General features: G+C 40.2%; 2 protein-coding genes across 2 annotated transcripts; both read left to right on the top strand.

The window, feature by feature from the left end:
• The first annotated feature begins 1084 nt into the window (after positions 1-1084).
• LOC100693310 (dehydrogenase/reductase SDR family member 13) lies at positions 1085-3567 on the top strand. Its single transcript, XM_003459226.5, has 5 exons — positions 1085-1269; positions 1353-1471; positions 1637-1760; positions 2270-2596; positions 2770-3567. The coding sequence occupies exons 1-5, from the start codon at positions 1146-1148 to the stop codon at positions 3027-3029; spliced, it is 954 nt and encodes a 317-aa protein (XP_003459274.1). The 5' UTR covers positions 1085-1145; the 3' UTR covers positions 3030-3567.
• A 5171-nt stretch (positions 3568-8738) lies between these two features.
• LOC100693043 (dehydrogenase/reductase SDR family member 13) lies at positions 8739-13458 on the top strand. Its single transcript, XM_003459225.5, has 5 exons — positions 8739-8946; positions 10720-10838; positions 12264-12387; positions 12459-12785; positions 12902-13458. The coding sequence occupies exons 1-5, from the start codon at positions 8820-8822 to the stop codon at positions 13159-13161; spliced, it is 957 nt and encodes a 318-aa protein (XP_003459273.1). The 5' UTR covers positions 8739-8819; the 3' UTR covers positions 13162-13458.
• Positions 13459-26874: the final 13416 nt, after the last annotated feature.

The following is a 26874-nucleotide window of genomic DNA, read 5'->3' as shown; positions in this document are numbered from 1 at the left end:
ACAGCCTGCTCTGCCTTTTTCCGCAGAGGGTGTCTGAATTGTGAGTCCAGTCCAGTTTATTGTTCAGATTAACACCAAGGTACCTGTAGCTGTCCACAGCCTCGATGTCCATACCTTGGATGTTCAGTGGTTGCAGTGGAGGATGTTTGTCTACCACCAGCTCCTTGGTTTTACTAGTGTTGATCTGGAGGTAGTTCTCTGTACTCCCTGTCGTCCCCATCAGTGATGAGGTCGACTATTGCAGAGTCATCAGAGAACTTCTGCAGGAAGCACTGGGTGGAGTTGTGGGAGAAGTCTGCAGTGTAGATGGTGAAGAGGAACGGAGCCAGAACCGTTCCCTGTGGGCCCCCGTACTGCAGACGACCCTGTCCTGAGTTCTCACATACTGTGGTCTGTCGGTGAGGTAGTCCAGTATCCATGTTGTGAAGTGATGGTCCACTCCTGTGTTCTCCAGCTTGTCCTTCAGAACTGTGGGAAGAATGGTGTTAAAGGCACTGGAGAAATCAAAGAGCATGATTCTCATGTGAGCACTGCGGATTTCTTCATTCTAACTAATCTGAAGTTTTATTTTTTCCAGTTTTATTTTTTCTGTCTTTTTAAGCCTTTGAAATATGATCCATCTTTGCATTGTTTTATTTTGTTTCACTAATAACTTATTTATTTTATATATTTTAGTCAACATAGCAGTTTAATTTTTGTGTTTATCTTGAAAATGACATTTTCTTTTTCTTCTTACCCTTTTAGCCTTTTAGTGAAATGCATCTGACTCTATGTGGTTTCTAAAATAGAACAGGAAGAGCAAAGTAGACTGCATGATTATTATTAGGATTTATTACACCACCGTCTTATCTGAGGATGTGTTAAAAATGCAGTGCAGAGTTAAAACAGATTATTGTGTGAGGCTTAATCAAACATGCTGCGGCTTGCATAACTGACCTCTGACTTGCCAACATGAGTCATGTGGTCTGTATTGAGCCTTTGATGAATTCCACTTCTGTCCTGCTGTAACCCGATAACAAAGACACAGTCACGCCCATGCAGGAAATGGGTGTGTTTGTTTAAATCTCAGAGCAAGTTACAGCCAACCAAATTGCTTAGACTTCCTGTGAGCAGGCAGTTTGCTGTGAGACTCTGAGGCAGGAACAATGTACCTTCTGCTGGTCTTGGGTCTTGCTATAGGTGTTGCTTATTTTTACCGTGAGATTGTAGTGAAAGGAAAGAGATGCACAAGCAAAGCAAAGCTACATGGGAAAACTGTGATTGTGACTGGTAAGCAAAGGCGGTGTTTTGTGGCCACTGTGTTGCACCATGTCTGCTTTGATGAGCAGAATAAAAGGTTTTTTCACCTGCAGGCAGCAACACGGGTATTGGGAAGACCACAGCCTTAGATCTGGCTAAAAGAGGAGCTCGAGTTATTCTGGCCTGTCGCAGCAAGCAGCGAGGAGAGGCTGCACTTGAAGAAATCAAGAGGGTGAGTAGATATTTAACCAACCAAAAGACCCATGTCTGTCCTAAATAACCTGTAATGTCATCTAGTATGTACATTATTGTACAGGTTATACCAAGCTCATTCATGACAGTAGATGGCCATTGTAAAATAGTTATGTGCTTAATGAGTTTTCCATGTTTTCTGCAGAACAGCGGCAACAACCAGGTGGTGTTCATGCAGCTAGATCTGGGGAGTCTAAAGTCTGTTCGCAGCTTTGCTGAAAACTTCCTGAAATCTGAACCCCGACTGGACATCCTCATCAATAATGCAGGTTTGGCTGTCCATTGCAACATCATGTCACAACTGTGTCAGTGTCTGTCATCATAGCTTATTATATTTATATTATTATAAATATATTTATCGCTACAGTATATAGGATTTTATACATTTAACGGATAACATGGTGAGCTTTGGAAAGCAGTTGGAAATGTCTTCCAGTCACTTTAGACAGCTGCACAGTTATTACACAACATCCATCCCAGTTCACAGAACTGCTTCATATGTCAGCTTTGTAAGGTCATGATCCTCGTGCTGCCGATTGTAAACCTTCAGGGTTGCAAAGAAATACAGAAAGAAGTCAGTCAGTTCTTCAAGTTATACACTGAAACGTGCACTTCTGGAGAATCAGGATTCTGTTGACTATTCCTGTGGCCTGAACTTAAATGAAGATCCATGGAATGGTTATTGTACTCTACTCTGATCAGATGTTTAAAAGTCTTGCTTGTTTAAATCTTAACACATCTTGAAACAAGATAAAAGTTTTCTCCATGTTTTGTCCAGGTGTGTATCTGCAGGGTCGCACAGTGGACGGACTGGGCCTGATGTTTGGTGTCAACCATATTGGTCACTTCCTGTTAACGAATCTGCTGCTGGAAAGACTGAAGAAGTGCGGACCAAGTAGGGTGGTCAATGTGTCATCTATGGCACATAACTTTGGAAAAATTGATTTTGACTGCCTTAACACTCACAAAGCTCTTGGACTGGGGACCTCATTCATGGAGGTCCTTCAGTACTATTCTGATAGCAAGTTGTGCAATAACCTCTTCACCCATGAGCTGGCCAAGAGACTGAAGGGTGCCAATGTCACTTGCTACAGCCTCCATCCAGGTCAGTAGGCATGGCACCAATATTCTCCATCATTTCATGCAAACAAACACCGAATTAATGTATAGTACAGACACTCGGTATGCATTTTAAGTTCTGATCCTACATGATTTAGAAACTGAAGCAGATCTAACCACCTTTCCCTTCAAGTTAAAGTTGTTCTTCTGTTTTTGCAGGAGCCATCAACTCTGAACTGGCCAGGAATGCAAACTCAACTTTACAATTGTTCCTGAAGCCCCTCACTGCTTATTTTTTCAAGAACACAGAGCAGGGATGCCAGACCACCCTGCACTGTGCCCTCCAGGAGGGGATTGAACCGCTCAGCGGACGTTACTTCTCCAACTGCACAGTGAGAGAAGTTTATGACAAAGCTAAGGATGATGTAGCATCAAAGAAGCTCTGGGAGCTCAGCGAGAGACTATGTGGCCTTGCATAAAAATAGTTAATAGTGTGAAGTTTTCACTGTTTCTGTAATACTTTTAGATGAATTCTTTGCCTGATTTTGTTTCTCAACCAAACAAGAGCCAGAACGATTTTCAGTAAACATAATTGACTTGTTTTTTCAGTAATGTTCAGATATTCACATTGGTAATTATTCTGTGCACTGAGTGCATACTATGTATACACTTAGAAAAGGCTTTGTAATAAACCAGAGTGACTGGTTTTTTTTTTGCATTGCACACCACAGTAAACAATCTTCAATCTCAGCAAGTCCAGACTGTCTCGAAGTCACTAAAAAAAGCAGGTTTCAAATAACCAGTTCGGTTAGCTGAATGATCCTGGTTTCACTGGTTGAGTAAGTGGAGTAGCAGAGTGGTGCTGTCATGACAGGTTTTACATAATAAACATCTACATGTGACTACAGCAAGTTTTTGAATTTTTATTGCATTATTATACGGCTAATAATCAGCGTATTCAAACACTTACTCTTTCAGATGACTAACTGGAAGCTTGATCTGTTACGTTGTTTCTAATCACAAATCTCCACCTTTATTTGGACTTGTCTGAAGACAAAAACAAAGAACACCTGTGTCCAATATCCCTTCTCTCCTTTTTCCATTTCTGTATTCCATTTTGTCTCTCAAGCAGGTGGATGACCTGGGGAAAACTGATTTTACTGTTTTTACCATTATATAAATGATCATTGGTCCTTTTATCAATTTACAATAAATGTAATTATTTTATTTTAAGTTTTTAAGTGTTTTTAATCCCCTGTATTGTTAAAAACAAACCAGCTCAAAACATTAAAAATTCAGGTAAACAAAACTGTTCCATGGTTTTTGCTAATTACAGTCACAGAAACTTTTTCCCACACGGGGAAACTCACACAGCACATGGGGTATGTGACAGCACGACACAACAACGGACAGAGGAAAACACAGGGCTCAAATACACAGAGGGATAATGAGGCAATGAGACACAGGAGGAGGACACAGCTGGGACTAATCACATATAACAAGACGGAGAGGAAGCAAAACTGAATACACTGAACACAGATCAATGAACGTCAAAATGAAACAGGAAGCATGAGTCTGGAGTCATCTGTGTGACAGTATTATGTCATACTTGCACCACCTACTAATCATCTTTCACCCTACATGAAATTTTATTTGGTGGTTCCATACATGATATATATCACTGTGACATATGGGTAGAGGGTATTCTCCAGCACCACCTAGTGGGCATAGGAGGCATTCAGTAGTTAAAGGATGCAACACCCAATCAACATTATGGGCTTAGAGCAAATGGTAAATGGACTGGTTCATACATAGCACTTTTCTTCTCTGAGCACTTGAAGTGAAGTGAAGTGAAGATGACTGAACACAACTTACCTCATTCACCCATTCATACGGGCACTTTTTCTGTGTTTTTTTTTTGTCACTAGAATTTGGAGTGTTGTCATGATTATACTGTATCGTGGTTTAAGCATTTGACCCACCCTAAGTGCTGAACAAGTCATGACACATATGTAGATTAACCAGCCAGTGGGCCTGCCCACATCACATGTCTCAGTACATAGCTCTTGTATAATCTTTCAATCATGGTATCAATTTAGGAAACTGTGCTGAGGATGCTTTTAAATGACACTGCACATAAAACAACACAGGGCACATGCTTACACTGTTATTCATACTTTCTACTTACTTGCATCCTCCTCACCAGGAGGACGAGGTCACAAATTCAACCAAAACAGGTCCTAACCTTAGTTCAGTTCAAGAGTGCAGACCTTCCAACGTGTTTTCTTATGGTATGACAACAGTGAGTGTGTGAACAACTGAGAAGAACATAGATGCACCAGAAACACACAGTTTTTGAGAAATGTGAACCACTAACCTATGATAAAATATTCAAATATAAATATGGATACTTGGGATACAGAGAAGGAATTGTATCAACTGGTATCAATTATCATTTTGACAGGATGTGCAGTAGGTTAGAGGGATTAAGCATATTTTCCCTGAAAAGCCTTTAGCTAATCCAAAATGCTGCAGCAAGAATACTGACAAGGATTAGACAGATAGATATTCCTCTTCTACTGGCTATATTTCTATATTCTTCTTCATTGGCTCCCTGTTAAATCCAGAATCAAATTTAAAATTCTTCTCCTCAAATACAAGGTCTTGAATATTCAGGGTCCATGTTATCTTAATGACCTTATAGTACCATATGACCCCATTAGAGCACTTCACTCTCAGACTGCAGGCTTACTTGTTGTTCCTAGAGTATTTAACAGTAGAATGGGAGGCAGAGCCTTCAGCTTTCAGGCCCTTCTTCTGTAGAACCAGCTCCCTGGTAAGATTTGGGAAGCAGACACCCTCTCCATCTTTCCTTTTTGATCAAACATATAGTTAGGACTGGATCAGGAGACCTTGAGTCCTCCCTTACTTATGCTTAGATAGGCTATGCAGCTGGAGGCTTCCCATGATGCGCTGAGTGTTTCTTTTTCAGTCACTATGTGTTTATACACCACTCTGCATTTAACCAGCAGTTATTATTAATCACTGGCTCTCTTCCACAGTATGTCTTCATCCTGTCTTCCTCACCTGGTCGGGGCAGATAACCACCCCTCCTTCAGCCTAGTTTGAATTGAACTGAATAGATGATCTGCTGTGGCAGCACCTAAAGGGAGCAGCTGGAAGAAGAAGAAGAAGAAGAAGAAGAGAAGGAAGAAGAAAACCAAGAAATACAAGATAAACTCAACTTACTCAGAGCCATCAGCTACCATGAGGCCACAAAAACATGGAAGGAACTTCTTCTCTTTCAGCAAGTCCTCTTGGGGTCCTCTGCTTCCATCACACCAAATGCTTAGCAATCCAGTTTTAAAATCTGGATCTTTTCTGTAGTTCTACTGCTTTGTGGTCTTTCATTTTTGCCTGCCTGCAGCTCCACCTTCAACATCCTTTGTCCAGTACATCCAATATCCGTCCTCTACACATCTCCAAACCATCTCAGCCATGCTTCTCTAACATACCTCCCAATGATATATTCATTTCAAATCCCATCTATCCTGGTTACTCCCAACTAAAATCTTCAGTTTCAGCATTCTGTCTTTTTGTCAGTGCTCCAAACCATACATAATTGCAGCTCTCATTATTCTCTTCTAAACCTTCCCTTTCACATTTGCTGTTATTGTTCTGTCCCAAATCCCCACTAACACTTGTCTCCACCTTAATGAATTGTGATGTTCCATTAAGGTCATTCTATCTGAGGTCACTGTGGACCGTCTGCTCAACCATCTCAGATTTCCCTAAAAGTTTTATGAAAACTCACATGTCATAAAAAATGTATGCCAACAGTGGAATGATTTTAAAATGGTATAAAAGTACAACAGTCAGCATGTCATCCATGTATGGAACACTTAGAATAAACTGTATATTAATAAAGTACCAATTAATTAATGAATAATAATTTACTTCTCAGGAGCTTTAAAGCAAAACTCCAGCATGTTACAGAATGTTATTGTTGTTGGGCAACACCAACAATATTTAGAAGTGGACTTAGCTTAAGGCTAATCAGTGGACCAAAGGTTATGGCAAATGTTCAGATCACACCCTTACTTTACTGCTACCCAGTTATTCACCTAACCATATAAAAAACAAGTCTAACTTGATTTTAGTCAGGGTGACATGACAACAGTGTGGCTGTGTTTGCAAAGCTGTTTTATCTAATATATTCTGTTTACATAAGGTGCTACAACCATTGCCTGATAATTTTCAAAATGTCTCATAAAATGACATAATATCCCACATATGTGTAATAGTTCAACCTGTTACCATTATTTCGTTGTACAATAATGCGCTAACCTCTATTCAAATGCTCCTTCATGACTGAATTGCCTTAGGCTGATTCACAGGATGAACTTTAGCCTTGTTTACATGATGGATGACAGGTTCAAAGTAAAACAAAAGTCACTCTGTGAGCACAGCTTTTTTTCTCTGTGGAGAATACACTGCTGTGTCACTCTGACTACTCTACATGTTACTGAGGAATGGTTTCAAATAAAGGTGACCTTCTGCTCCAACTTTAATGAGAAGAGTGCAGTGCCATGGCAAAAGAGTGTTGTTTAGTATCAACGTTCCTTTTAGAGTCAGATAAACCAAACCTCTTTTTAAGAGCTATCAAGATTAGAATATGTCAGTTAAAATACAGATTCATGAAATCCCATTTTCCTTTACTGACTGACACAACCATGTCTTTTAAATTTTTTAAGTACTTAAGCCTCTTGTGATTTTAAAGGGTCCCAGCTCTTACAAGACACAAAGAGTTCTCTGGTATCTTGCTGTAACTTTTACACTGCACAGGGAAGGGTTGGAGGGTGGGGGTGGGGATGATTTGCGTCCCCAACCCACGATTAACGATTAACTAATTGTTACATGATTCATATTAAAGTGACAGGAGTGACAGGAATCATGACAGTGGCAATATCAAATTTGCTGTATTGTTATCTACCATCCACCTAAATCCTAAGATCATCCTGGTCTCAGCTATTGTCACATTTCTTGTCGGTTTGTTACCTTCACCTGAAGGAGCTGCTAAGCAAGAATTAATTGATTAATAATGATAAGCACAAGCCAACGTTCTGTTTAAAATCATTAACAGACTCCTTAGTGCTGATCTAGCTTCTTTTCCTGCCAAGTCTTCTGATGACAGTGAAAAATTCCTAAATTTAGTTGCTGGCAACATCAGTGATATCACATTACAGTACAAGTTTAAATTAATCACTTTCATCTAACTCCAACCCAAATTACTTTAAATCATCCATTGTCTTGATCTACCTAAAAAACCCTTTCATTTAAGAAATTTCTAACAAAGTTGTCACTCATCAAGACCTTCAGGTGGAATGGTGAAACAATAATTTTGACAAATTCCAGTGTGGTTTCTGATGAAACCATAGCACTGAAATAGCATTATTGAAAATTTATTAATTTGAAAAAAAATTTTTTATATGCTTCAATAACCGACAATATTTCATTTTAGTCCTTCTAGATTTATCTGCAGCCTTGCCACTCTCATCAGAAGATTAGAAAATTGGGCTAGCACTGGCACTGCTCAAAAAATAGCTTTCATCATACTTTTCTGACTGATACTTCAAAATTCATTTTAACCATCTGTGCCCAGCATGTGCCCAGCATGACCTGGCAGCCCCGAGAACAAAATGCGATATGCTCACTAGGGTAGTTGAGAATGACCAAGCTAAGATCCTCTATACAGATAGACAAACTGGTAACGACTAACCAACCAAACATATACAAGTGACAGCAACATCAGGGAGAAGCAACATGAGAAGCTTGATAAGTGCCAAGGGCTGAGAGAGGAGATCGAAAGATGTGGAGGGGAAAGGCAACAGTGGACACAGTGGTAACCGGGGGATTTGGGGCAGTGACCTGACCACCAAACTATGCAAGCCCAGGAAAAAAATCCGAGATCTCTGCCCAGAAAAGAGCAGTCCAAGGAGCAACAGAAATACTGCGCAGGACCCTCAAGGCTCCAGAGGACTTTATCTTAAAAAAAAAGACTTTTCTTTTCTTTTCTTTTCTTTTCTTTTCTTTTCTTTTCTTTTCTTTTCAGAAACTCCGGATCTGACGCTGGCGCTAAGTAAATCTGAATGAATAAGAATAGAAACGACAGAGGGCAGCAGAGCGCCTTTGTTGCTGCTAGTCTGCCGCAAATAGTAATAGAAGAAGAGACAGCCGCTTGGTTACGAGCAGTGTTTGGAAGCGTCGTAATGTCGGCTTTACTATGCCTCATAGCGGGATTCGTATCGTTTTATGTGTTAGTTTATTACTGTGTGTTCAGATCCGCGAGGTGCTCCAGTTCGATGAAGCTTAAGGGCAAGACGGCCATTGTTACAGGTAACACGCCCCACTGTCTGCTCATATCATCAACTGTAAACACAGTCACTAACTCACGTAAGTTGCGCAATTATACCATTGTCCAGTCAGGTCCCAGCTTACTGCTGGTTTGAGTAAAAATAAGCAGTGATGCTTGAAAAAGTCCTTTTAGAATCAGCCGAAAGGGACATACTCCTTCTGAATGATAAAACTATATTTCTGAAACAAGCGTTACCGACGGGCTGTGTCTCTATTTCAAAATGAAAACAAAGATGGCTGTTCGCTGCCTGTTGTAAAAAGGACTTATAACTTAGTTAACGTCTTTGAAAATCTTTCATCATTAAGTAGAGGGATTTTTGCCTTGCTGATGTTTAAAATAGTCTTCGAAGATTGTAAAATCGTATTCGGAATCGGAGTAAAAGTTGTGAAACCAGCTTCGTTTTTTTTCAGGTATCAATTGCTTATTCTTTTATAGGAAAAACAAAACAAAAAACTAGTAGTTTTAAATGGTTAGCTCTGTGGGTGTTCTGAAAAGCAAAGTGAAACATTTTTGACTTCAAGATGATTAACAGAGGATTCGGTGTGCCACCTGAGCCACAGCTGCCCACAGCTACACTGGAATAGTTGGGGGGAAAAAATCCTCCCATGTCTTTTCTGATAGTTCCTAATGAACTCATAAGATCATCATCATCATCACAGGCCAAGTAAAAGTGAGAAGAAGAGTTCATAAGTAATTGTGTCTGGTGAAAATGTGGTCACTAGCCAAAAAGGGCTAATAGCTGGGCATCAACCTGCCATCAGGTCGCTGGTTATGTCAGACCCTGCAAGTTTTTAGAAACACTTTCAGAACTTATAAGTCATGTTATATCATTTATTTTTTGAGAACAGTTTGGTGGTATGTCACTTGAAATTCCGGGATGTCATTATCTGCTTTCCTTTTTATAAAGGGTTTTCCAGTGTATCGAGAAGGTAACAGAGGAAGCACTGGAGATCAGTTCCTAATCAAAACTGAATACCGGACTGCAACCCATGGTGTTTATATTAACTACCTTATAATACAATACAATAGAATACAACTTTATTTATATAGCACATTTAAAAAACCAACAGTACACCAAAGTGCTTTACAATAGAAACAGGGAAATTAAGACATGATTAAATAAAAGACCATTAACAAAGTACCACATATGTCAGCAGGTTGAAGGTACTAATTATACAGGAATAAAAGAGAATATAACAACAAACCTACTAAGAACAGATAGATATAACTAAAAGACAGGTACATAGATAAAAATGGAGCCAAATATAAAATCGGGGCAGTAACTAGATGGAAAAGCTAGGTTAAATAAGTTAGTTTTTAAATGAGATTTAAATGGAATCTGACGGATGGATAGCGATGGGAAGGTTGTTCCACAGGTTTGGTGCAACCAGGGTAAAAGCACGGTCACCCCTAGATTTAAGTCTAGATTTAGGTTGAACCAAGAGTAATTGGGCTGAAGACCTTATGAACCCACAGTGTCCTCTTGAGTTTTTAGCGAGGTCCACCCCTCATGCTTCATGTGTCATTTTTACATACAAAGGTGATGTGTAAAAACAGATATCTGTACATTTGCATTGTTTTCCACTTTTGATGTGTAATTCTATCACAAGACTGTGAATTTAACTGAACATGTAACAGGTAAAAACAGTCTTAGATTGAACTTTCATTAGATACCCAGAGTTAAATGCCACTGTATTCACAATGACACCTTTGCCAGTGGTTTGCTGAGATGTTTGAATTGCTTTTCTGAACAGGAAGCAACACTGGCATTGGTAAGTCCACAGCTTTGGAGCTGGCGAAACGAGGAGCCAGGGTTATCCTGGCCTGCCGTAACAAGGAGAGAGGAGAGGCTGCCGCTTACGACATCCGCAGAGTAAGAAGTACCTGCCACATGGCAGGCACTATCCTGTGCCATAGTCAGTTGAGAGCACTAGTTGGTAGTTTCATTTTCTTTCATTTTAACTGAAAAACTTACAGGAGTGTTCACTCAATCACTAATAATGAGAAAGAGTAAGTTATTAAAAATCAATTTTAACATATATATATTGTAAAAGTTTTTAGACCTTTGTCTTACTTGGATGCATGCTCAATCATCCAAGTAAGCAAATCTCAGAAAGTTGTTTCAGTTCATCTGGACTCCAGATGAACAGAACAGAACAGATGAACTTGGATGGCTAGTGTACACAGCTGAGTGGCAGGAGCTTTGCTGTGATTTGGGGAAACCCAACAACCTCTGAGTAAGCAGAAGGCTCAACATAGAAGAGCTACCTCATCAGGCCAGGACTGCACATTCTGTTTACACCTACAGGCCAGTGGCCACTCTTTCAACAATAAGACAGGGAGCCTGGTCATTATGCAAATGTACTGTCAAGGTTGGGGAAACCTGCAGCTGAGACTGAAAAAGTTTAGATGAATGATGAAACGTTTCTCCCACTGAAAACACTACATCCAGATGAACAGAATCAACTTTCACAGGAGTCTATGTAAATGTCTCACACTGGATGCCATGGGGAAAACTGAGCCACGAAGTCAAAGGAACTCTATGTAAAGCTTATCAATCAAATTGTGCTGAGGCAGAGGTCAGGCCAAAGCTACAAGTACTGGGATGAGCACAGTGGCATTAATAATTGTAATGCAGAATAACTTGGAACCATTAGGTTCTTCGTACAGTTGGCCACCATATATTGATAGAATGAGCTGAAAAAACTGACCATCTCAGCAGCACTGCATCAATCTGGATAAAAACATTTTCTGGTTTGATGAAACAAATAGTGAACTATTGGGACAAACTACCAGCAGTGTCTACTCAGGTGGGCAATGCTTATCACATGCTGCTACCTGCCCACCAGTGAAGCATGGTATTCGAGGTATTGTCCTGTGGTAGTGCTTGTCAGCAGCAGGAACATGAAGACTGATCACAAATGAGGGAAGGATGAATCCATCCAAATACAGAAAGAAACACTCCTGAGAGCAGCGACCTGTAACTGAGGTTATGAGTAGAAGTAAACAGCAAGGGTAACACTACAGTGGCCTCTAATTGTGTTTTAGTGGTTTCAGCCAGAGCCCGTCTCTTTGGTGGAGATGTAAGGAAACAAATGATAAAAATAAACAGTACTTTATTTGTATTTGGTATCAGACGCATGGTTAGCATGTAATTCAACAAGCATCAAACAGACATTAGATCTATTTCTAGCACTTACATAAGGATGCGTTTTCAAATGCACCATCATTGTTCAGTCCTGCCAGATATGTGACAGATCTATCGCAGCCTGTCTTACTCAGCAGTTCTGTCCTCTAGGAAAGCGGCAACAACCAGGTGGTGTTTATGCATCTGGATCTGGCGAGTCTGAAATCTGTTCAGAGCTTTGCTGAAACCTTCCTGAAGACTGAGCCCAGACTGGACATCCTCATTAACAATGCAGGTGGGAATGTTGCCGTACAGAGAAATGTCCCTGTCTGTACTATCGATAGTGACTGAAACTTTGTGTTGCAGGTGTGATTGGCCTGGGATGTACCGAGGAGGGTTTTGGTATGGCGTTTGGTGTAAACCATCTGGGCCACTTCCTGCTCACCAGTCTCCTCCTGGAGCGGCTAAAGCAGTGTGGTCCCAGTAGAGTGGTCACAGTGGCTGCACTGCTGCACCGCCTTGGAACCATTGACTTCTCTCTGCTTACTTCCCAAAAAGATTTGGTATCAGGTCAGTCTACCTGGGACAGCTTTCATGCCTACTGTAACAGCAAACTGTGTAATGTGCTTTTTACCAGGGAGTTGTCCAACAAACTGGAGGGCACCAGTGTCTCCTGCTACTGCCTGCACCCAGGTCAGTGTCTGCTTCAATTTTTGGTGTGAGGCTACATGTACCACAAGCAAAAGCTACTACAACACTACATGTCCAAATGAGTACCTCTGAGTTAAGAACACCTCTGTTCTTCCCAGGAGTCATCTACACAGAGCTGGGTCGCAGTATGAGCCTGTGGCTGCAGCTTCTCATGATGCCTTTTGCAAAGCTGTTCTTCCTCAGCCCTGAGGGAGGGTCACAGACCACCCTTTACTGCGCTCTACAAGAGGGCATTGAGCCCCTCAGTGGACGCTACTTCTCCAATTGTGCGCTGCAACAAGTAGGAGTCAAAGCTCGAGATGATGCCTTGGCAAAGAAACTGTGGGAAGTGAGTGAGAGGTTATCTGGCTTATCATAAGAGAATCCAGAAATTCCAAGGACTCTGTGAATACTTTGTAACATAGAGACAATACCACGCCTTTGGTGTTATTATGTGCTATTGCTGGGCTGATGATATGTCAGGTCTTAAGCTTCTCTGGCATTGTGCTATAATTTCAACATGGGGACCATTTTAGATTCTCAAGTGAATAATATGTTCTTACATGTTTTTTACCTGTTGTGTAGAAATAATATTCTACAATATGTGTATGTGTCATGTTGTTTTGTAATGATGAATTATATATGTTTTATCATTAAAAGTCATCTCTGTGTCTCAGCACTGCAGTGAATTGGGCATTTTGTTTTCACATGATGGTTACATTTTTTGGACCAGTTAAGCCAGTGGCAACGCCTTGATAAAAACAACAAAGGAGGTGACAGTTTGGACAAACTGCTATAGCTTTATGGAGTGGTGCATTTGTTAGCTCTGTTGCCTTGCAGCAAGATGCTTCCTGGCTCAAAGTTGACAGCCAGCTGGGTCCTTTCTGCTCGTCCAGTGCCTGTGTGAGTTCTTTTCCAGGTATTCCAGTTTGCTCACACAGTCCCCAGACATGCCTGTTACTTTACTGAAATGGAGACCTGTGTAGCCAGGCTCTCACTCAGTGACAGCTGGGATATGGCAATGTGACTCTGAATTGAATAAACAGGTAAAATGCATAAAGATTGGTTCTTGAATAGCATTTTAACCAACATTCACACAAGCACATTTTTTCTATGTCTACCTGCTTTCTCTAACATTCACACTCAGTTGAATGCATCAGGAATGACTTAGCATCTTGTCCAAGAATACTTTCACATGCAGAATAGAATAGAACCACAAACCCTTTTCATTAGGAGATGACCTGCTTTACCTCCTGAGCCACAGCACCCCTAATATGAATAGTTAGGTGTATGTGGTCAGTCCATACCACAGTGGCACGGTACTGTTGTCCAGGAACACTCACAAGTTTTGTCACCTAGACACAGTCATCTGGCCACTATGATTTGACATTGCTCATTGGTAATTGCCCATTTCTCCTAACACGGTGACCAAAAGTATTGAAAATCTACTAGTGATATAATATGTCTGTGAAGGTTCTCAGTCATCCAGGTCATCGTAGTCAAAGGAGTTTGCAAAGAAAAGCGTCTGGACTTCTTTGAGTTGCAGACGCAACTCAAGAAAGACAGACGCAACAACATTGTCATCCCCTATGTAGCCGGTGTATCAGACAAACTCAGGAGAGTTTTCTCCAAGCACGACATCCCAGTGTACTTCAGACCCAGCAACACACTCAGACACAAACTGGTTCACCCGAAAGACAAAACTCCAAAACACAGACTGAACAACGTGGTGTATGCTGTACAGTGCAGTGAGGAATGCCCGGACCTCTACATTGGAGAGACCAAACAGCCACTTCACAAGCGCATGGCACAACATAGAAGAGCCACCTCCACAGGACAAGACTCAGCAGTCCACCTGCATCTTAAGGATAAAGGTCACTCTTTCGAGGATGCCAATGTTCACATATTGGACAGAGAGGACAGATGGTTTGAAAGAGGAGTGAAAGAGGCCATCTATGTCCACTGTGAGCGACCATCTTTGAACAGAGGCGGTGGTTTACGACACCAACTGTCTGCCATCTATAATCCAGTTTTGAGTTCCCTCCCCAGACGCCTTAACGCCCACTCACATCCTGGGCCATCTGACCTCAGGAAATCACATGATAGGGTGGGGCCAGGTTTCACAATGAGCTCACCCGAAACCCTGGCTGATTAGGTCCCACACCCGCTTTCACACCTTGGCGCATGTGATTAGAGGATCACCAGGGGGTCCTTTGTCCCTCCTTGGGGGGATACTCCCACTGGGTTTAAATCTGGGACTCTCGGCCATTTGACCTTAGAACTGAAGAAGCTTCTCGGATGAGAGGTGAAACGTCTTCAAGCAACTCAAAGAAGTCCAGACGCTTTTCTTTGCAAACTCCTTTGACTAGTGATATAATATATTTCCTATGTTGATGAGCTCTCCACCCTTCCTGCCAAACTGATCGAGGCAGATGGCTGTCTGTCCTTGAGACCTTCAGATGACTTACTGTGAACTGGCCCTACTAAAACTCAACAAAACTGAACTCAGTAGTTAAAGAGTAATAGTATCAATAGTAGTAATACATATATATATAAATATATATATATACATATACACATATACATAGTGCTAATAGTTGTTCAGCTCTTCTAAAAAAAAAAATTCAAGCCTGTGTTCTGTTAGTCACAAAACTCAGACATGCATAACATGTCAGTAAAAATAAGACATCACTTTAGGAACCCTGTCATCTGAGTCAAATACTCATCAGAATGGCAAAAGAAAACAATGAATGAGTAACTGTTAATGGCAAGAAAAAAATCTAAAAAATGTAAAGGTGTTAAATTTAAAACCAGTTATTAACATCACAAATTTATGTCTTCTAACAATATTTCATGTAAGCAACACTGGATTGAAGCATAGTATTCTGCATACTTTGAAAACAATGATTTTAATGAATGATTTACATTAAGCAGTTATTCTGTCTGACTTCCTGTAAAACTCAACCTCTTTACTAAGTTCAAAAACAGCCCTTCAGTATCTACAGTTCCAAAAATTAAGGCAAAACTCGAAGAGTTTTCATTTTGGTTTGGTTTTGAATGCAGGCTTCGCAGAGCTGATGATTTTAGTTTCCACTGACCATTGCTCTGTCATTTTGTTCTCAGCACATTACACAACATAGCTCGCATATATAGCTGGAATATTTTGTTTACAAAGCACTAATGTGTAATTCGGATAGTGTTCTCTTAATTTTACCGACCAGTTCTAATGAAGGCTTTGACCTAATTTGTCTTATCTAGTGTTTAGCATTTAGTTTCTGATTTGTTGGTTTTCAACATATTTCACGGAGCTTAGAAGCGACTGGACTTTCTTTGAAAAGGAACTTAAAGAAGTCCAGTCGCTTTTCTTTCCAAGCTCCTTAGACTACCATGATCTGGATGACTGACTGTGAAACCTGCAAGGACACATTTTCATCATGTTAGCTTTTTGCCATTAAAAATGTCAAAGGAAGCATGTTTATGGTGTTTCTGTGGAAATTTGAAGAAAGATATAGCCTGGTCAAATACTGAAGGACAATTTTCATTTTCATTAAATTGCTTGACTCAGGTTAGGACGTCAGATAGAGTTGCTATAGCATTTCTCACATAACAGTCTCTTTCAACAATTAACACATCATGCAGGGATAACTCAGGTTTCTTTAGTTAAATTTTAATTGCAAGTAGCAAAATTTATTTAATTTTGTACTATCGAACATTCTCTCATCTAAACACAGAAATTTCCTATTTCTCATATTTTTTTCTCAGTTATTGGTATTTTTTAAAATGTATGTAATTTCAATGGTTTATGTGAAGCTGAACTCAGCGGCACCCATTTGAACTTGTCAGAATCAAAATATCCACAGGGGGGCAGTAGCGTAGCATAGGTACGCCAACAGCAAGCACAACATCGTTTCACGCTGCTTCTCGGCTGTTGTTGCTTGGAGCAAGGTTGTTGAGGACCTTAACCCAGCAGACCTATGGATTCTGTTCATTATGAGTGCTGATTATTAACACGGGCTGGCTTGAAAGCCGGGTCAGTTGTGTGTAAGAGAGGAGCTTTTGCAATTATTCGGCAGGACATTTCTCTTTGCAGACTTCTCCTTTAACCTCGGCAATGGTGGGGAGAAACACATGTCCACGATCGATTCCTGTCTCCTCCTGCCTCCTCCTGCCTTCAGTCATCACTCTGTCCTGTTCCTTTATTCCCACCCACCTCTACTGTCTCTGCTGCATGCTAAAAAGATCTGTGGTAAATTTGAGTAGCAGTTTCAATGACAGTCTCATTTATTGAGGTATAGTTGTATCTCATCTACTCCAACAGATACTGCTGGAGAAACACTTGAAGATTAAGTTCCACATGAACATAAAGCTTAAGAAAGAAACAGCCTATGTGAAAACACACAGTAAAGTGAGTGACATACAGAATCTGGAACTCTTCTCACTGAACTCTGATGATTTCAAATAATTTACAGTTGGCTGGGAAGCTGAAAGTATAAGAGTTCAAATAAACAGTGAAACACAGAGAAACAGGAAAGATTTTTTATAAAAGCAGTCTGCACGGTGGTCAACTGGTTAGCACTGTCACCTCACCCTGCTGGGTCCTTTCTATGTGGAGTCTGTTTTTCCTTGTGTCTGTGTGGGTTCTGCGGAGGTACTGTGGCTTTTTCCCAGAGTCCAGAGGCATATGCGTTCAGTTGACTAGTGATTGTGAAAGGGTTGCAGTGTGATTGTGCGCTTGTAGGTCCTCCGAAGGTAGAACAAGTAATCTACAAATCGGAAAGTTGGTGATTCAATCCCTGGCTGCCCCAGTTTGCCTGACAAACTTTCTTGGGCACCAAGTTGCTCTCTGGTGGATCCATCGATGTGTGAAGGTTAGCAAGAAAGCACTCAGGTAGAAGAAGTTGCTTGTATGAATGGATGAATAAGGCAATAAAGTGCAGTCTGTTTACTAGCAAACTGCCCAACCTGTTACTTTGCCTTATCACAGCTGGAATAGGGTTTTTCACTAATAATAGAGTGTCCTCCATACTGTTTGGGACAGAGACACAATTTTTGTAGTTTGCCTCTCTACATTACCACGGTGCATTGCAAATCAAACATCCATTGTCTGATTGAAGTGCAGAGTTTAGGTTTTTCTCTATTTGGCCAGGACAGGCATTTTTATATACAGTTCCCATTTTCAGAGGTTTAAAATTTGTGGGACTAACATCAATTTAAATATAACGACTCATTTTAATACTTGGATTAAAAAACAATTGAAGCCAACGTCTGCCTGAAGTCTAGAATCCATGGACATCAACAAACGTTGCGTTTCCATCCTTGGAGCTTTACTTCAGGCACCCTCTCTTTAACAGTCCAATAGCTTTTTGATTTGGCCACTTCCTAAGTTTTTGCTGTTTCTCTGATAGGTTTATTTGGGTTTTTCAATTTTAAGATGGTCTCCCACGCTTGTGGTAATATTTCATTTGTTTGTATTAAAATTGGAGTGGAAAACTATACAATGCAAAATAAATAATAAAACGTCAGATATTATGTCAGACATAGAATCCCATGCCACGATGCTCCCAGCACACTGTTTTTGTGCTGATTTTAATACCAGAGGAGGTCAGGAATTCTGCAGTTATTAGCATTGGCAACTTTTATATTTCAATTTACTCCTCGTCAAAAGAGCTTTTTAAACCCTAACAGCTAGGGGTGGCTGTAGCTCAGGAGGTAGCACAGGCCATCTCCTAATTGGAAGGTTGGTGGTTTGATCCTTGGGTGCTCCAATCGGCATGAGAAAGTATCCTTGAGCGAGATACTGAACCCCAAGTTGCTCTCTAGTGCATTCATCGGAGTATGACTGTGTGGGAATTTTATATAGAATGTGTGGAAGCAAAGGAGAAAAAAACGGGCTTGTATGTCATGGGTGAATGAGGCATGTTTTACAAAGCGCTTTGAGTTCTTAAGTAGAGTAGAAAATCATTATATAAGAAGCAGTCCATTTACCACTATGTGCCTCAACACTTGGTGACCCCAGTCAGTAGCTTAATGTGGTCTGCTACTTTGTGGCTGAGTTGTTGTGGTTTAATACCGCTTACAGTTAACCGAGGAACGAACCTTCACAAATGTTTTGCGACTTGTTGCAAGAGTGGCATCCTATTATAGCACCACACACTTAAATTCAATGAGCTCTTTAGAATGACACATTTTTTCACAAATGTTTGTATAGGCAAAATATAGGTGCTTGATTTTATACACCTGTGGCAATGGGACTGGAAAAATCAGATTAGATTAAGAGGTGTGGTCCAGTACTTTTGTCCAAAGTAGTGTATTGTAGGTTTACCAGCTGAGCTATGGGGATGCCCCAACATAAAGATATTATTTAAGGAGTTGACTGATCATTCAAGCCTAGTCTAATGTCATACTATTGAACTTGAGTCCTGTTGGTAACAAAGTGGTTAATAATAACAGTATCAGAAGCCACAATGGGCTCAACACTGCCAACAATGGTAGATGCTCTTTTAAGGAAAATGTGCTTATATTGTGTAGAAGAATAGGGTATGTATTGTTGCTTCTATGTTCAGAAGACTCACTGAATGAGAAAACAGTGCTGTTCGAGGCCAGAGGTCAGCAGCTCACCGTTTTTATGCCTCTTGCCTGATCTATAGTTCATAGATGTTCTGTCAGTCCTGCTCCACTCTCTTGTTTGAGGGGCAGCTCATTGATGACTTGTGTGTGTTTTGTTTGCTTTGGGCCAGCTCCACAGTGCTGCAGTACTTAGTGACTGGATTAGTGCATCAATTAGGCAGCTATTGGATGCACAGAGCCATGTAGATTGATTTAGATGCTGGTTTGAGCTGTGTGCAAGTCAGGATATCAACACATCTTAGTGGAATGCAACTGATCTTCTGCTCATTATAGTATCATTTACACAGATGGACGATATTTGACACACTTGCTCCTGGTTTTTAAATAGGCTGTACTTGACAGAAGGCAGCAAATCTGCCTGGTGAATGAAAAAATGGTTAAGTTATACAAAATCATTTCTGACAAATGATCAGTGACGGGAATAACGGTGTTACAAGTAACGCCGTTAGTAATGGCGTTACTTTTTTCAGTAACGAGTAATCTAACTAATCACTATTTCTATCGTTACAACGCCGTTACTGTTATTAACAAGAAAATTCGGTGCGGTCGCGTTACTCTTTTTCAACAAACAGACGGTTAAAGCTGTGTTCAGTTTACCGCACGTAAGTAATCTGGGCGCTACAGCTTTAAGCAGCTGCGCGCGCTCCCGCGGACAGCAATCACTTTTTGGCACAACACCTGGAGCTATGGGGGCAAAACAATCGCATGAGTGCTGCTGTTTGACTGAGGAAGAATAAAGTAGTCGTGGTAAGTCAATCACATGACCACTTTAAGATGACAAAGCAACAAGCTGATATATACCAGTTTTTAAATTGTGCTGATAGGCCACCTAAAACCAGAGTCATGATAAACAATATATACGCATGTTTTTCCTGAATAGTTTCGTCACGTCTGCTTTTGACCAAAAAATAAAAAAACAAAACAAAAAACAGCCGTGTTGGTGGAAAAATGCACCATGTCGACCAATCAAAAATGATATGGCAACGTGACATTTGGTTGTTTAGGAAGAGGGGGAAGTTTTAGGAGTGACGGCGAGAGAGAGAGAGAGAGAGAGAAAGAAAGACAGCAGAAAAAGAGAGAGAGCGAGTTTTGAGATGTGAGAGATTTGTGACGTTTAGCGTGTTTGGAGTGTGTAGTTAATGTGTTGTCTCGTGTAGTTAGTGTGTGGTGTTGTGGATAGTTTGGTGTTGTGTGTCAGAACAATGAGGTGACTGCTGTCTCCAGGTAAAAAACAGGAGTGATACACTTCCTGTTATCAGACCTGCAGGTATCAGGCTGTGATGTTCTCCTTTATAGTGGACAGAAATTATTTTTTGGAGTGGCACAAATAATTTGTGTGGCATCTTATTGAATTGAAGTTATTAAATTTATTTATTAAATTGAATTGATGGTTATGTAAATAGTTTGAAATGGTTATTAAAAAAAGAGGGTAAAAGGTAAATGGCTGCAAATAACTTTGTTGTTTGCAAAACTTGTGCGTATGATTTTAAAATTGACAATTTATATTTGCATTTAAAGTTATGAAATATGACTTAATAAACATGTTTGTGGTTGTTACAGTAAAAAATATAACTTTTTCTACTCGGATTTTATGTTTTTTGCCTGATTTTAGATCAATTGTGTTAATACAGTATGTCAAAATGAAACCATAACTGTAAATTCAGACACGTGAGGTTGTGTTGAAAGGATGATACCAAACAAGGCAAAGTAAATAGTTTTTAAAGGTGAAATGTAGAGGTAAAATCAAAAGTAGTTAAAAATGGCCAATTATACCCCGGACCCCAGAGGGTTAAACATTTTTTTTAAAGTAATGCTACAGTTACTTTTCAAGTAATTAATTACTTTTGGAATCTTGTAACTCAGTTACTAACTCAGTTACTTTTTTGAAGAAGTAACTAGTAACTATAATTAATTACTTTTTCAAAGTAACTTGCCCAACACTGCAAATGATCTGTGCTTCCTGACTCTTCTGCCTGCCTCTCTTCCTCTGTTGCTCTGTGTGGGTATATGTATGAGCACCTAACCCCACCCTTGTCTTGTAGAGGCAGGATCTTTTTTGACTTCCTGCCCTTTGCTCCTGGGCACCTGCATTTAATGAGCTCACCTATTTGTCATCATCTGATAATCCTGCTACTATATAAGATGGGAGGAATCCATTAGCCGTGGCCTGAGTGTTGAACTACCCACATTACTGAAACTGGCTAGTAAGTTGAATTTTTTTCAGTTTCATGTCTGCTTCTTACTTGTTTTCTCCTCTGTGCCTAAGCCCTGGAGTTACCCTGAGAAAGTAATCTATCTGCACCCATCTCTTAAAAACTGTTGGTAATGTTAGTCGTTATTGCTACAGATTTGCTACATCTACACTGTCATTTCCATATCCATGTATTACCAACTGCATGTGTGTGTGGTAACTATGTAGGTATGATGCACTATGTAAACAGTGGATTTGATGGTCTTATTGTGTGCTGTACACAAGACAGTGTTACATGAAGATGAAGCTGTAGAAATGTGAAAACATTTGAAACAAGCCCAAATTTATCCAGCTTTTTTCATGATCAAATATTTTGATTCCAGAAGCTTTTTGATAGTAGATCTTGAGTTGCTGAGGTTTGGTTAGTTTGGTTGGTTAGTTAATTACAACAATGTAATTGTCACCATTGTTGCAAACAGAAAACTACACCAAAAGAAAATGATCATGCATTAGAAAATTATAGAGAAAACTACAATACACAACTAACACCAGCATCAATCAAAAAGTGCATTATTAGCTGTTAACTGTTGATGCCCTTACTTTGCTTGGGAATATATTTGTGTCATGGATGGTGTATCATTCGTAACAGTCAATGCATATCTGCTGTTGTATAACCAAGGAGTATAAATTGAGATTTAGCAGGTGGAGGAACACTAATATCTGACATGGTGGACTTGTTATGGCAGTTTGTTTGACTTACCTTAAACTAACTCAGGAAATTTTGGATAACTGGCATTCTCCAGTTAAGCTATCATGGAGGCTTTCCAACCTCTAGCCAGTATAAAGGTAGTGTAAGTGGAATAAATATAATATCACACTGGAAATTGGTAATTCACATAAAAGCACATCATCTGCTGGAATTTAATGCTTCCTTTTGATGACTTGATGACTTCACCTAACAGTGAAAATAGAGCTCACAGTTTGCCCAGCATAGTCCATTACTCTAAACTGTACCAACAAACTCCTCTGTTTAGCCTATAGTTATTTGAACTGTCAGTATAATAATAGAATGATGCTAAACTGTTGTCATTCAGTTTGTTATAAACACAGCAACATGAATAAACTAATTTGAGAAACAGATCCAATGTTAGGTTAAAAAGAATTCAAAAATAACTTTGTTAAATTTACATTTACATTTCAAGTATCCAGATATTTCTTTGCTGAGCAGTTTTTACCTTTAAAAATAATCTCTCATCTTCTTCTCTGGTTCTCTTTTGAACATCTCTAACAGTGAAGTTTCCCACATGCAGATGGTATTCCTGTGTATCAAACTATACACAAACTGTTTGTATATTTGCTGATATGAGCTGCTGGAAATGTTGCATTTGAAATTGGTTTTGAGTTCCACAGGAAAGTAACTCTGTTTAGCCTGGACCTGCCCCTACAGAGCTGTAGGAGCAGCAGCTACAGGAGCAAGCTGAACATCTCCATGCTAGAATGCATGACAGGGATGAGAAGTGTGTGGACTTTGAGATGCAGGACAGTGCAGGACTGTCAGGTTACATTACTTTCTGATTTTTTGAGTGAAAATCTCCATGGAGCTTTATGGAAACAATGCCAGGCTACTGCACTAGAAAGATCAGCTTGTCTGATATCATTTATGTATCAAACTCCAAATTAGACTTAATGACTTTGTTCCAGTACCCTTTAAACCCTGTGAGCAAATCAGAGATTTGAGATGGTTGAGTAGAAGGCTCACAATGATTTCAGATGGAATGAGCTTATTAACTAATATGTTAGCATAATTATCATCACAGGTTTTAGTAAAATCAATATGAAGGGGACAAAATTGCATAAAAGTACGCAATATTGCCAAAAGTATTCACTCTCCCATCCAAATCATACGTAGAAATGTATAAAATCAAGCAGACTGCCTCTACAGACATTTGGGAACAAATGGGTCCCTCTCAGGAGCTCAGTGAATTCCAGTGTGGTAGGATAGGATGTCACCTGTGTTAACTGTCCCTATGTTAACAGGGAGGCAATGAAGAGCAGCCAGTATGGGTGATATATGCTCTGTCTTTCTTGTCCCAGCATTTTGGATCAACTGAAGACATCTTGATAACCTAGAAGTAATAAATGCATGAACTAGTTTTTCAGCATTATTCTGAGCAAGATGTTTTTCTTTTTAGAGGTACATGGAAGAAAGCGGTCCTACATATTTGCATGGATTGAAGGACATATTCTGGTCCAAAACAACTCCAAGATTCCTCACAGTGTTGCTGGAGCCCAAGGTTTATAAATACCTTAAACCTATTACTAAAGGGTGCTGGCTCCTGTCTGTCTTGTTCAACTTATCTCAAAAGCATTTGTTTTGAGTGTTTGTGCCTTGGATGCCAATTTGTGTCCATCAAAAAATCTTCTGTAAGACTTCAAACATGTATTTGAGCTCTAGTGGATAGCTTAGGTCCGGAAAGCAGACCACATGCACGTGCAGTGCTAGCCAAACCGGGGAGGACCACCACAGCTTCAATGAAGACACTGATATCCAACTGGGCATCTTCTGGCTGCACATCATCTCTGTCAAAAATAGCCCCATCCTTGTTTTCTTCATCATGCCTTGAGCCTCCATGTCTGTATTATGTGTGATAAAAATATAAATCTGCCATTAAGAGAAGAAACAAGTTATAATAGCAGAGACATTTAAAAAGACATTTGAAGGCAAGACAAAGCTTACCCAAATATGAATTTTCAAGAATCCCACAAATTACACTTAACAGAATCTTGATTTGTCCTGTAATATAGGACACAGGTCAATATAAGATAAGATAAGATAAGATAAGATAAGATAAGATAAGATAAGATAACCTTTATTAGTCCCACACGTGGGAAATTTGTTTTGTCACAGCAGGAAGTGGACAGTGCAAAAGTTATGAAGCAAAAATTAGAATACAATAAGAATAAATACAGTACACAACTGTACAGAATAGAATAAAATAAAATACTATATACAGTAGAATAAAATAGAATAAAATATACAATAGGATAAAAGTAGAATACAAATGCTATATACAACTGAGTAAAAATACAACGATGCCAGGAAGATTATTGCACTTAGTGTTATTGCACATGTGTGTGTTTGATCAGTTGAAGTCTTTGTTGTGGAGTCTGACAGCAGTGGGGAGGAAAGACCTGCAAAATCTCTCCGTCCCACACCGTGGGTGCCGCAGCCTGCCACTGAAGGAGCTGCTCAGTGCTGTCACAGTCTCCTGCATGGGGTGGGAGATGTTGTCCAGCAGTGATGACAGCTTAGCTACCATTCTCCTGTCACTCACCACCTCCACTGGGTCCAGAGGGCATCCTAGAACAGAGCTGGCCCTTCTGATCAGCCTGTTCAGTCTCTTCCTGTCCCTGGCAGAGATGCTGCCACCCCAGCAGACCACACCATAAAAGATGGCTGAGGCCACCACAGAGTCATAGAAGGTCTTCAGGAGTGGGCCCTCCACTCCAAACGACCTGAGTCTCCGCAGCAGGTACAGCCTGCTCTGCCCTTTCCTGTAGAGGGCGTCTGAATTATGAGTCCAGTCCAGTTTGTTGTTCAGATGAACACCAAGGTACCTGTAGCTGTCCACAGCCTCAATGTCCATACCTTGGATGTTCAGTGGTTGCAGTGGAGGATGCTTGTGCCTGCGGAAGTCTACCACCAGCTCCTTGGTTTTACTGGCGTTGATCTGGAGGTAGTTCAGCTGGCACCAGTCCACAAAGTCTTGAGTCAGTCCTCTGTACTCCTTGTCGTCCCCATCAGTGATGAGGCCGACTATTGCAGAGTCATCAGAGAACTTCTGCAGGAAGCACTGGGTGGAGTTGTGGGAGAAGTCTGCAGTGTAGATGGTGAAGAGGAACGGAGCCAGAACCGTTCCCTGTGGGGCCCCCGTACTGCAGACGACCCTGTCCGACACACAGCCCTGAGTCCTCACATACTGTGGTCGGTCGGTGAAACTGTCAATATCTCAAGCAACACAATTAATTTTAAAATTGCACTGCAAGACGACTATTTCCTCATGAATACACATACACAATACACCCACCCACCCGCGCACACACACACACACACACACACACACACACACACACACACACACACACACTGCATAGTGCAAACTGTGTATATGCACAGATATTATCCTGTACATAACCATTTCATCCAGTTTGGCTGCTAATCTTTACCTAACCAGACTAACACCAATTTTAACCAAACTACTTTTGTTGTATTTTTAATTGGTTTACTGAAGACAAATGGTTATGATGGCATATCATGTAAATGGTTTCAGCATAGTAATTATGTATGAGTTATTGCACTTCACATTCCCACGATGCATTGTGTACAATATCCTCTAGTGGAGTGCAAGCACAATAATATGAAGCTTACCCTAACCCTAAGTACATAAATGAGCATCTGCTTAGAAATGTGTCAAAACTTACTATGGAGTAAAGAGGAGGTGCCCATGAACAGATGAAGGAGACTGCTTTATTTTGTGATGTACCTCTGGTCAAGAGAAGAATATTAAACAAATTCTACTTACATTTCAACTGTAAAACACACACAAAGAACTCTAATTTCAATCTCAATACAACCGTTGTTTAGCTCTATTAACCATTTAGAGGCTGGTTAATATAGATCATTGATGAATCTTGATGATTACAAATGATCAAACCTGACTGAAACTCGTTAAATAAATAATTCCTCTGCAGATGGTCAGTTAGCTGTTTTACAACTACTCTTTCACGAATTTTTTTAGTTAAAAGAATGAAAGGAGATTGGACTATAATTAGCTAAGACAGCAGGGTCAAGTAATGGCTTTTCAAGTAACTGTTTAGCTACTGCCTACTTGAAGGCCTGTAGGTATGTAGTCAATTAATAGAGTTAGGTTAGTCATATTTAAGATTGAGGCATTAATAAAAGGTAGGACTTCTTTGAGCAGTCTTGTAGGAATGGGATTTACACGACACATTGATGGTTTGGATGAAGTAATTACTGAAGTTAACTTAGATCAGAGCGAAGATCAGAGAAAGATCCAGCGCAATCCAAAGCGTTGGATGCAGCGGTGTAAATCATGCTGCCACTGCACTATAGAGTAGTTGAGACATGTTCTCTGGCATTATGAATCACGCTTCTCCATCTGGCAATCCGATGGCTGAGTGATGGTGTGGGGTTGTTCTTCAGGAGTTTGGCTCGTCCCCATTGTTCCAGTGAAAGGAACGCTTAATGTTTTA

Source organism: Oreochromis niloticus, linkage group LG14 (genome assembly GCF_001858045.2).
Source record: "Oreochromis niloticus isolate F11D_XX linkage group LG14, O_niloticus_UMD_NMBU, whole genome shotgun sequence".
Classification (NCBI taxonomy): Eukaryota; Metazoa; Chordata; class Actinopteri; order Cichliformes; family Cichlidae; genus Oreochromis; species Oreochromis niloticus.
This window is presented reverse-complemented; position numbering and strand designations above follow the sequence as displayed.

Coding starts and splice junctions, on each gene's coding strand:
- LOC100693310 (XM_003459226.5), top strand. CDS start 1,146: ATGTACCTTCTGCTGGTCTTGGGTCTTGCTATAGGTGTTGCTTATTTT. Junction 1,472..1,636: donor CACTTGAAGAAATCAAGAGG/GTGAGTAGATAT, acceptor TGTTTTCTGCAG/AACAGCGGCAACAACCAGGT. Junction 2,597..2,769: donor TTGCTACAGCCTCCATCCAG/GTCAGTAGGCAT, acceptor CTGTTTTTGCAG/GAGCCATCAACTCTGAACTG.
- LOC100693043 (XM_003459225.5), top strand. CDS start 8,820: ATGTCGGCTTTACTATGCCTCATAGCGGGATTCGTATCGTTTTATGTG. Junction 12,388..12,458: donor CATCCTCATTAACAATGCAG/GTGGGAATGTTG, acceptor TTTGTGTTGCAG/GTGTGATTGGCCTGGGATGT. Junction 12,786..12,901: donor CTGCTACTGCCTGCACCCAG/GTCAGTGTCTGC, acceptor TGTTCTTCCCAG/GAGTCATCTACACAGAGCTG.